The sequence below is a fragment of the Carassius auratus genome, chromosome 7 (assembly GCF_003368295.1).
Source record: "Carassius auratus strain Wakin chromosome 7, ASM336829v1, whole genome shotgun sequence".
Taxonomy (NCBI): Eukaryota; Metazoa; Chordata; class Actinopteri; order Cypriniformes; family Cyprinidae; genus Carassius; species Carassius auratus.
This window is the reverse complement of record NC_039249.1, coordinates 1,573,802-1,585,286: the sequence shown is the minus strand read 5'-3', so window position 1 is coordinate 1,585,286 and position 11,485 is coordinate 1,573,802. Positions and strand designations below refer to the sequence as shown.

The 11,485-nt window shown below is 37.0% G+C and overlaps 2 protein-coding genes across 2 annotated transcripts; one reads left to right on the top strand and one right to left on the bottom strand.

Annotated features, from left to right (window-relative positions):
• Positions 1 to 794: 794 nt before the first annotated feature.
• On the top strand, positions 795 to 2,036 carry LOC113105354 (C-type mannose receptor 2-like). The gene is made up of 2 exons (XM_026266395.1): positions 795 to 1,167; positions 1,332 to 2,036. The coding sequence occupies exons 1-2, from the start codon at positions 795 to 797 to the stop codon at positions 1,700 to 1,702; spliced, it is 744 nt and encodes a 247-aa protein (XP_026122180.1). The 3' UTR covers positions 1,703 to 2,036.
• Positions 2,037 to 2,541: 505 nt separating this feature from the next.
• Positions 2,542 to 11,239, bottom strand: LOC113105434 (leukotriene B4 receptor 1-like). The gene is made up of 4 exons (XM_026266495.1): positions 11,008 to 11,239; positions 9,359 to 9,912; positions 5,395 to 5,662; positions 2,542 to 3,353 (listed from the first exon to the last, which is right to left on the bottom strand). Exons 2-4 carry the CDS (start codon positions 9,874 to 9,876, stop codon positions 2,982 to 2,984), a joined length of 1,158 nt encoding a protein of 385 aa, XP_026122280.1. The 5' UTR covers positions 9,877 to 9,912; positions 11,008 to 11,239; the 3' UTR covers positions 2,542 to 2,981.
• Positions 11,240 to 11,485: the final 246 nt, after the last annotated feature.

Below are 11,485 nucleotides of genomic sequence, written 5' to 3'. Positions count from 1 at the left end.
GGAGATGTATTTATAGTCACAGGAGCGTTTTTACTGACTAGATGCGCATGAAAATCGCATTGTTTTTTTTGCACAGCCCTAACATCTAGTTAACAAAGCTAAACAGCGTTGCCCTTTGTGTAATAAGTTACAGAAACTGTTAAACGCACCAACTTAAATAATAAAATACACTTACCGGTTGTGGTCCATAAACAACGCCTTCTCCAGACAAAGAGGGAACTGCTCCATCTTTCAAGAATAATCTTTGTGCAAATCCAGCATTAAACTGATTGAGATTGAGAAAGTTGTCCTCAGCAAACTGTCTTCACCAAAATGTGCTGCACATAGTTTTACATGTGCATTATAATTTTCGGGAATCGAGTTAAACATAAATTGTAACCATTAATGTCAAAGTACAGCGTTCCTGGGAAGCCCAAACAAAGATGATTGGACTCAGAGATGAAAAAAAACAGTGTTTCAAAGACATGACGACAAACACAAACAGCTCTTCCTTCTTCTCCGTCGGAGCGCAACAAGGCCACGCCCCCTGTTGGTGAATTCATGTGGGCGGTGGTTAATCAAAAAAACTGTTTTAGTGACGTTATTACTGCAGGAACTAGAGAGCTGTAGTCCAAACGGGTCGTTTTTTGTAGGCGAATTCTGTTAAATAAAATATCTCGCTTGGCATTGAACTTTGAGCTTTAGAATTTTACAGATATTATTTATACTCTAACAACAACATTACACACTAACTAAAGTTTAAAACATAGGATCACGAAGAACTGGACCTTTAAGAATAATGAACAAACTGATTGATGAATCTGTTTTCTTCTGTTTTTCTTAAAGCAAACACAAGACTTGTCTTTGTCGATCAGAAGAAGAGTTGGAGAGACGCTCAGAGTTACTGCAGACAGAATCACATTGATCTGATCAGTGTGAGGAACCAGAACGAGAATCAACAGATTCAGCAGTTCATTCGTGACAGACAGTTATCAAGATCACGGATCTGGATCGGTCTGTTCAGAGACTCATGGCAGTGGTCAGATCAGAGTAACTCTTCATTCAGAGACTGGGACACTGGTGAACCTGATAATAATGGAGGAAATGAAAACTGTGCAGCTGTTAATGCTCAGAGAAAATGGTTTGACGTCTCTTGCACCAATCGATATCCTTTTGTGTGTTATGAAGGTGAGTAGATCTTCACTAAACACACACACTCCATCATCACCTCCAGATCTCTTAAAGTTCACTCTACATGTCTGACATGACAAATTCATCCTCAGTGTTTGTTCTGCATGTTGTTTTTGATCAGTCTCTCTCTAGTTTCTGCTTGTGCTTTGTTTCATCTGCAGATCCTGAACTGATTGTGATCAGAGAGAATGTGACGTGGTCTGAAGCTCTGAGATACTGCAGACAGAATCATGTGGATCTGGTCTCGGTTCATTCAGAAGAGATGCAGCGTCGTGTGATGAACGTGGTTAAACTGGCATCTACTGCGGAGGTGTGGTTGGGTTTACGTCACTCCTGCACTGTGGGCATCTGGTTCTGGGTGAGTGGAGAGACTGTGTGCTATCAGAACTGGGCTCCAGGGAACGGCACATCAGAGGAGGACTGTGAACACACAGTGAGATCTGGAGCAGTTCAGTCTGGAGGAGATCAGCGCTGGATCAGTCTTCCTGAGACTCACAAACTCAACTTCATCTGCAGAACTTATGAAGAGTGAAAGGAAACACAGAACTTTCACATGAGATATAAAATCCTGTGTGTTGCTTTAACTTCATTAATCACTTTGTAAAGCAATACTTGTACATATAATATTTTCTAACTCAGCAGGAAATCACATGTGGAGGTTAAAGGCAGAAATCTTTTGCTCGGATGTTTGTTAATATAGTTTAAACAGTTTAAAACAATAACTTTAATTGGCTGCACAGTAAATTGAATGTATTGTTCTTATGAGGGTCTGTTTTTTGCAGGTGGGTGAATTTCTGTTGATGTTTCAATGTGATTCCTGTGGGTTTGTTTGCTTAATATTAAGAGCCTCATATTTCGCTTTTAGAAACTCTCTCGACATTTCTTAAAAAAAAAAAAATAATAAAAAAAAAAATGTGAATATTGTTTATCCTTTAAGCAGGGATGGTTGGGAGTAAAATATTTACAATACGTTTGTGCTAAACATAAAATTAAAACATAAATGTCAACAGCAGCAGCTCAAATAAACTCATGTAAAACCAGCAATATAATCTTATTTAACTATTTTAAATTATCATTTAATTACATCATAGAGCAAAAATAGTTTAAAAGCTATTTATTTTTCAATAAAAAAAAAAAATTGCAGGCATAGTGTAACTTCCCTGTTGTTGTTACTTGTTTATTAAAATGGAGCTGATTGAAAAGCACAATTAAACATTCATTATATACATTTATTTTTGCAAATGTTTACAATTTGATTCCCATGATATTACATTGACATACTTATATATATATATATATATATATATATATATATATATATATATATATATATATATATATATATATATATATATATATATATATGTGCATTGGCTATTTTTATTCATTGTTTGTTTTTAGGAGACAAACTAAAAAACTACGGAGTAACAAACAAGACACTCACTGTCCTTCTATTTCACGTCAGAGATGTAAATACAGTCCAGCCTGAACAGCTAAATGTCATGTAGATATAAGCAAATGAACGAGGATGTGTTCACATGCAAACATATTCATATTTTAGAAACAAGCTAACAAAAACACACAGTAAACGGCAGGAGTATGAAACAAAACAAAATGAGAATTTTTCACAAAGAAAATCTTCTAAAACAAAATGACAATATTTTAATTCTCACATTTCAATCAAGTTTTTAGACTGAGAAAATAAGACATATATTCTGAAACAGCAGCAGCAGAAGATGATATTTCAGTTGGGATACTGGGAGTCCAGCAACATTTTCTAGCATTATAAATGGAGAATAGATATGAGCACTTTAATGCAGGGTGGTCAGAGTCTTCATCTCATTTCTGTTCTGTACGCCTGCCATGGTCTCGTCTTCACCACCAGGGGTCTCGTCTCTCGCCCAGTCCCCTTTACGACTCAGTTTGACGGACAGCTTGGTGAAAACAGAGCTCTCTGCATTAGAGCCGCGACTGCTGCGGGTGGAGGCCGACTCAGAGTTGGTTCCTTCAAAGAGTTTGGCCATGAAGCCCAGACCAGCCTGACGGATGTGAGAGCTGCCAGCAAACACATACAGGACGGGGTTCACACTGCTGCTCATGAAGGCGAACGCTGTCACATTGGGACGGGCCACTTTCGCCGCTTTTAAAACAGAAGAGGAGCCGCCCTGGATTACACCAATCACCTGTGAGAACAGATCAGCAAGAGAGAAAAGGCACTTTTGTGGGCTGGCATAAAATTTGAGAAAACTGACTTTACTGAACATATTCATAGGCACGGGAAGTGGGGGTGCTGAGGGTGCTGCAGCACCCCGTTTTTTCTTCTGTGGGTAACTGTTTAACTGTTGGGAATAATGATTCATTTACATTAATTGCAAATACAGTGTAGGTTGCCTTGTTGGTAAATACAACTTCACCCACAAACGTGTGATTGGGCGAGTCAAGATTACAAAAGACAGTCATCACTCATCAGTTTCAGTGGCATGGATGATAAAGTGTGAGTCATACTCTTTTTGATGCAATCAACCTGAACCTGCCTTTTGGCTAACTTTTTTCTCCCGTCAAATTTCAGATCACATCAGAAAAGCATACATTTTTTAATAAAAAGATAAGTAAATAATACAAAAGTGTAAAAAATAGAGTATTGGGTAGGTCTGGGCTTTTGTGACAGTTAGATGCCATCTATTAAATAATTTTAATTTTAGTAAAAAAACATTTGTATTATTGTAATTTGTATTATTAAAATTGTATAATGTATTATAATGCTTGCAATACAGGTGCATATGATTGCCACTATTTGCAATAAGTAATAAGCAGAATATCCTGCTTTTTTAACATGCTAAGTGTAAATAGCATCTATCCCCCAAAATGTAAAATAAATAAATCACTTAGTGTAAAAAGGATCTATCGCGCAACCCCCATTTATTTATTTAATTTAGCTCATGCTAAGTATTCTTTTAATACATTTACATTTTATGTGCTTAATAAAAATGCCCTGCAATTACACTTTTGGTATACTAAAGTGGTAAACTTAAAGTCTGCTAAATTGCAACAACTATTTTTTTTTTATTTAATGCACTTTTATTGTGTGGAAGTAGTGCAACTAAAGATAAGTGGACTGAGGTGGAACTATAACCCTAACCCTAACCATAACCCTAACCGTAACCCTAACCATTTCAGGAATACTTTAAATAACTTGGCTTTAAAGACCGATATTTTTCAAAGAACAGTCCCCATCAACAGTGACATTAAAACACATTTTAAGATTAATATTAATAAATGTGCACTGTATGCAAGTGTTACTTCAAATAAAGTTTAATTGTAATTTTGTGTCAGTCTCAAGTGATATGTCAGTAAATATTGTATGGTAATAGATTTGAATTATATTAAGTAGGAAAATAAATGTATTTTAAATTAAACAGCTATATTACCTTTTTACTAGGCTAGCCTTTTAATAAAGCACTTTAAGTGATCTTTCAAGACAATCATCAAGTAATAAATATTTGATTTGAATATTAATAAATATCAAATTGAGCCAAAATATCAATTGTTTGGAAGCATTTAAAAACAAGAATGAACAACAAGGAATATAATTCACAAGGCTGAATCCAGAAATTGACACAACACTTCCTTAATGCGCTCATAGCTATAATAAATCTGAAGCATTTTTTCATGATAATTTTTGGTTACATTGGTGCCATGACCCTGGTGGAAGTAAGGTTTAGTTTTGCAATATGAGCTCTCAAGAGGTAGACTAGAGGCTTCGGCCTTTAGCACCCTTGCTAGAGCTCCTGCCTCCCATGAAACACTGGTTCAAAACCTGCTCAGATCACGGTTACATTTTAGGTGCAGAATAAAGCACAACAGAATCCTGGTTTGAACATTTTCCCATGCCATGTTAATCATGGTCATGTGAAAGCAGTAAGATATTCAGGGTATCATGTATGTGACCCTCTCTGTGAAATCCAGTCTAAAGTCTTATGAGATAGCAAGTATCAAAATTTGATGAAAAGCATGGTGATTTGATTATTTCAGTCTTTGACATGGTTTTACTTAGTCAGTAATAAAGATATCAAGGTTGCATTTGCACAGAACATTCTTTACCATATGAAGTGATTTTTTGTTGTTGTTGTAGAAAACAGTCAATCACACACACAAAAAAAATACTAATAATAACTTTAGCTGGGTTTTCACAGCCAGGATCACATATTGCGAGGTCTGGCTCACCTGTAGGATGTTGATGAGGTGATACGGCAGCCAGAAGACGGCAAATGCAACGATGATGAGGAGGATGAGGGCGTTTCCTCTTCCTTTGCGCTGGAACATTGCGCTGCGCAGCCGACAGATCACTGAGATGTAGCAGAACAGGATGAAGGTGAAGGGCAGCAGGAAACCCACGATAGTCTCAAAAAGGTACTGAAAGATTTCATGAGAGTCACTCTCCCAATGGTACGGCATACACACATGCAACCTTTGATGGAATTGCTTCACAGTACTGTAGGTGCAAAGAAGATGTGAAAAACACAATGTCAGATAAAAAGAAGGACATAAAGAAGATTACAATTATTTATGAAACAAATTGAGCTGGTGCCAGTTTTTGATACAATGTGCGAAGGTTAATTTGGAAATATATTTAGTTTTTATTTTTATTTAAAATGTGATAAGTAGTCTAACTATTTCAATTGATTTATTAAAGTAGTTTAACTGATTACTTCTTGATTACTTTTCTAAATTTTTAATAAAAATTTTATCTGTTACTCTCAAATCAAATAAGCATGTGTCCTATTCGGTGTCCCAGACTTCTGAAACATATCGAAGAGCAGTCAATGCAATTTGGAAATTATATGTTTTTTATATAAAAATGATTAAAAATAGTAAATTATATTAATCTGAAAGTGTAAAAAGGCAAACATGATTTCTTTAAGGGGTAGGTTACAATTACGCATTATGAACTGAACTGAGATGGCAAGATTTTTCTGAGGCATTATTTTTACATAAAATTAACTAATTAAAATGACCATGTGTACGTGTATTGCATCATTTATCCCACAACCCTTAACATGAAACATGGTTTTATTACAAATAAAACATGGTTACTAAACTTTAACCAAGGTAACCACAAATTAACCATGGTTTTGCAACAATAACCTAAGTTTAACCTTTGTATTTGTTGTAAAACTTTGTTTTAGAAATCGTCGTCTCAGCCTCAGATGTCATGCCCACAGACCATTGAATAAACGTCTGATGCATATGGGACACAAACATAGAAACACTTCAGGAGTGTTGAAGTCGTTATCGGATTGGTTGAATTTTACAGGATTTCTGCAAGAAGTGTGTGTCGCGTTTTTTAACGTTCCGTCTGGAAACAAAGATACTGTGGTGCCAAACCCTCTCACGAAAGAAGAAAGCCACCGTGTTTATAACTGTGACAACGAGCACTTACCAGGATCAACTGAACACCGATTTTCAAAAGTATTTGAAATATTTAAAGTTTGTGGCATAGAATCTTTAAAATATGTCTGAGAGTTTAACATACTGATCTGTTATTGTGGCGACATCTCCATGCCTTGAAACGTGATGATGAACAAAACGAACTGTGATTGGATGTTTGACATGTCGGTCAAACAGTCTCTTGAGCGGGCCTTGGCCAATGAAAGCTATCATTTCACCATGAAGGTCTGCCTACGCGTGACTATACAAATGGAAATCAATAGGCAAAAAATAAAAAAATAAAAAACTTGTTACCACACTTTTACCTTAACAAATCCATGGTTATATTTTTTAAGGGAGCATCAATAAGTCAAAGACTATTTGGCCATTTGTTTTAATTTTGGGAGTCCCCAATATCAGGTTGACATGCATGCATGCAAAAAAAAAAAAAAACACTTTCATTGTCTTTATAATTCTTATTTTTACATTAAAAATGAGTGCTAAATGAGCGCATTTACTTTCACGTTCTTAAGCCGATTATGCTTAATGAGCCGAAAAACACTCTTGGTCATGTAAATGTGATAACTCATTTTCTTTTATTGGAGTAAGGTCATAAAAGGTGTAAACATAAACCTGTCACAATAGGTACTTTTTTGCCTTTTATGCCGATTTTGCATGTAAACGCAATAACGTGTTTTATGTTGGCTTATTAAAGTGTGCATGTGTGATACATGATACGCATTTTTAGTTTCGATTTAAGAGCATCTAGACCAAATGTCTTGCAGTAAAGAAAGAAGGAAATATATCACAAAAGAAAACTTATTCATTACTCAGAAAATCATACAAATGTGTTCTCATCTTGATCTTGTGCAGAAGAAGTAGAAATAGTTCTGTCACAATGTTGCATTTATAACTGCATGAGAGGATATGAGCTGTAAGTTTCCTGACATGTTGCAAGTTGACATATTGCAAGCTTAATTTCACAACTGACAAATGTATGGAAGCAGATATGCAAATTATTATAATCTGATGTCACTACAGGGAAATAACCTGATTTATTAATAAAGACGTGTACATGCAGCTTACTTGTGTTGATAGGTTACTGATGTGCATGTAAACAGGCAAAACTGGTTATTTTAATAAACTGATATTTGTAAGTTATCAGTTTACTGGTATGCATGTAAACATACTCATTGACTCCCAAACGTTTCGCTTAAGATTCGTTTTTACAAACCCCTCCTTTGTGTGACGCCAATCTGCAATGATGGATGTGATTGGTTGATATCATTTTCATTCCATCATGCCTGTAAATGCCTGATAAAGCAGCGTTTGTAAGCGCAGTGAAGCTTTGTTTACAGCGTTACAAGGGAAACAGCTATTTTTACTGTTCCAAAAGCAGCACCTAGTGGCAAAGAATTAATTTACATTTTCATTCAGACCAATGCCAAAATCTACTGATCGTCAAATTTACCCAGGTGGGCAGGCAATATGCTAATGTTTCAGGTTGATGTCAACATAAAACGCTTGGGATTCTTTTTAAAAACAACTCGTTTAAATGATTTAGAGTCAATTCTTTCTTTTGAGAGACAACAACTTTGTACGCGGTGCACTTTCAGATTTAAAACTGTGCAGGATGTTTTCATTCACTTATTCACAGGTAATTTTCAAAAATCCATAATGGGGGCACTTTAAGTAAAAGCACAGAAGTACTTTCTTTTAAAAGTAGCCTACTTATGTTCTAAAAGGAAATATACTTTTTTAAGTCGACTGACGGTTTTATTATTGTTGAATGCAAGCATTCCAACTCTGAAGCAGCTCAAAAATGCATTATGCCTTACTGAATACACTGACTAGCTTGTAGTATATTTGGAATAAAGAGCTTTTAGAATGTTAAAAACCTCTAGAAGTGAAATGTGTGAGTTAACAAACAAAGAATAAATTAATAAATTATTTAAAAATGAACACCCTTAGCCACCCATACAAGAGCAGGAGGATCAGTGGGAAATTATGGCCTAGGGGTTATAGTGTTTGACTCCTAACCCTAAGGTTGTGGGTTTTAGTCTTGGGCTGGCAATACAATGACTGAGGTTTCCTTGAGCAAGGCACCAAACCCCCACTGCTCCGTGTGTGTTCACTGCTGTGTGTGTGCACTTTGGATGGGTTAAATGCAGAGCATGAATTCTGAGTATGGGTCACCATACTTGGCTGTATGTCACTTCGTTTTAAAATTATGTGGGGCAGCTGTGGCCTAATGGTTAGAGAGCTGGACTAGTTACCAGAAGGTTGCCGGTTTGAGTCCCGGTGATGGCAGGAGATGTAGGTGGGAGGGAGTTAATGAACAGTGCTCTCTCCCACCCTCAATACCCATGACTGAAGTGCCCTTGAGCAAGGCACTGAACCCCCAGTTGCTCACCGGGTGCTGGATCTATAGCTTCCCACTGCTCTGGGTGTGTGTTCATGTGTGTGTGCACTTGAATGAGTTAAATGCAGAGCACCAACCATAACAATACTTGGCAAATGTCACGACTTTCACTTTCATTATGTTATCACACATCCACATTTGAACCGAGTGGACAGTGAAAATGCTGTGTATATATAAAAAAAATTCACCCACTGATTTTTAAAGCTGCTACATTATAACAACTGCCTACTCTGAGGACCTCAATAGAAATGTAGTGTAGAGAAAAGTATATTTGTCTTTCAGATGAAATGACGTTAAATGAAAGTGTGATTTGTGTTTCAGTGTGACACTTGAACGTACCGATAGAACGGCATGGGCAAAGCCATAAGAAAAGCAATCACCCAGATGCCCAACATGATGGACAGGATCCTTTTCTTGGTCCTCAACCTCTGAGACAGAAACGGCTTTGTGACGGCCAGCCAGCGGTCCATGCTCATCAGACAGATCAGGTAGATGGAAGCGAACATGTTGACACAGCACAGGTAATGGACCGTCTTACACATGGTGGCCCCAAACTCCCAGTGTAGTCGATTCACCAGGAAGCGGATGAACAGCGGAGCGCTCAGGAGAACCAGCGCATCCGCCACGGCCAGATTCAGGATCAGCAGACAGGTGACAGAGCGGCGTCGCACTCGACACAGAACCGACCACACCACAAACAGGTTCCCGGGGAACCCAAACACGAAGGCAATGACCAGGATAGAGATCCCGATCTGATGGGACAGGGGCAGGGATGCTGTGGAAGGCAAGGCGGGTGAGATGGAGGACCGAGCTGGTCCAGATAGGGATGAGGAATTTGCAGGAACAGGAGTGGCCATTTGGTTCAGAGTTAACAGTGATGTTTCTCGTATATGCTGTAGAGATAAAGTAAAAAAAAAACAAGATCACTTTCCTTTTTGCCTTATACAGATCTATCTATCTATCTATCTATCTATCTATCTATCTATCTATCTATCTATCTATCTATCTATCTATCTATCTATCTAATTGTTATTTGTTTTGCTGTGTTAGCAGTAGTAACATTGCCCAACACAAAGCTCAGTTCCCCTTTTGGTTAATTGTAAAAAAACAAAAACAAAAATACTATATATGACTGGGATTTTTATATGTATATGCCACAGAACATTCACATTTGAGTTTATCTGTCAAATCATTATACAAAACAAACTCAAAAATCCTTAAGCATTAATCATGAATTACCGGAAAAGTTATTGAAAAGTTAAGGAAACTTTTTTGAACCTTTCGACATCGCTCAGTTGACGCTTTCTCTTGCTTTCAGGAAAACCTAGCACAATGACACACTGCATCCGTCTGTTTGTTCAAAGTTTAACTTCTCTAATTTAGCAGAACATATTAATGTGACATGTGTGGCATGAAACCCTGAAGAGGCACTGTTTTTTTTAGCACACCCCAAGCTGTTACACACACACGCTGTTTCCTAATCAAAATATGCTTATGGTTGAAGTTCTTGCATTTCAAAAAAAAAAAAAAAGATCCTTATGGTGGCCTACCCACTTGAACTTTTGTAAATAGGCAATGATTTTAGTTAAAGTTCGTATTATAGGTTAAGGTCATGTATTGTCTTTTTACATCAGTTATACTGTTAGACATCTATATTCTGTGAAGCGTTTCCTGCTGATAGAGGTGTTAACCATGTTTTTACACATTTATGACAGATAAGATCCTTTGCTCATCTAGCAATTTTAACTGTTGTAAAGTCTTTAAAAACATTTCAAGCACAACCTTGTGAAAACTGACATTATATATCTGATGTTTAGATAAAAAGGTCACCAAGTCCAATTTACTCTCAAAAAAACATGACCAAAATACTTGATTTTGTATTGTGGAGCCCCTCATTTAGATTTAAAGCTACAGACACACTCACAAATGTGCACACACACACACACACACACACACACCTGAATATGAATGCACTTCAAAAGCCTTACCTCAATTGCCTTTAATCTTGTCCGCAGACGAGCTCCTTAGCGCAAATATAGCCTGTAGAATCAGTTTTGTCTCAGCGTCTCAGAAGTGTCCTTATCATTAACATCTTTTAAATAGTGGTGCTATTTAACGTCATCGCTTCCTCTTCACACACAGTGCTTTAGAAACAACCAATTGCCTCAGACAGGAAAGAGCAAAGAACACTTAACATGCACAAAAAAAAAAGAAAGGAAAAAGAAATGATGTGACTTGGTTCATTTGTTTTTGGTATCTTTTCTTTCTGTTGCATTTTGTCCTCCTCTTTTGTGCTTTTTAACTCTTTCTCTCTTATTTGAATTAATTTGAAGCCGTGTCCCGTGATAATACTGAAAATGTGCCTGTGTAACACTTCGATTTCCAAATGCACCGCATTGTTGTCATAATAGGGTAGTGTGACCGTTTCCAGCTCCTGGACTGTTGTAACCAGGATGGGCCGTTCAC

Excerpts from the sequence above, each read along its gene's own strand:
- LOC113105354 (XM_026266395.1), top strand. The coding sequence starts at position 795 with ATGAATCTGTTTTCTTCTGTTTTTCTTAAAGCAAACACAAGACTTGTC. Across the intron at positions 1,168-1,331 it reads TCCTTTTGTGTGTTATGAAG|ATCCTGAACTGATTGTGATC; the intron begins GTGAGTAGATCT and ends TTTCATCTGCAG.
- LOC113105434 (XM_026266495.1), bottom strand. The coding sequence starts at position 9,876 with ATGGCCACTCCTGTTCCTGCAAATTCCTCATCCCTATCTGGACCAGCT. Across the intron at positions 5,663-9,358 it reads TTGCCCATGCCGTTCTATCG|TACTGTGAAGCAATTCCATC; the intron begins GTACGTTCAAGT and ends TTGCACCTACAG. Across the intron at positions 3,354-5,394 it reads ACCTCATCAACATCCTACAG|GTGATTGGTGTAATCCAGGG; the intron begins GTGAGCCAGACC and ends CTGTTCTCACAG.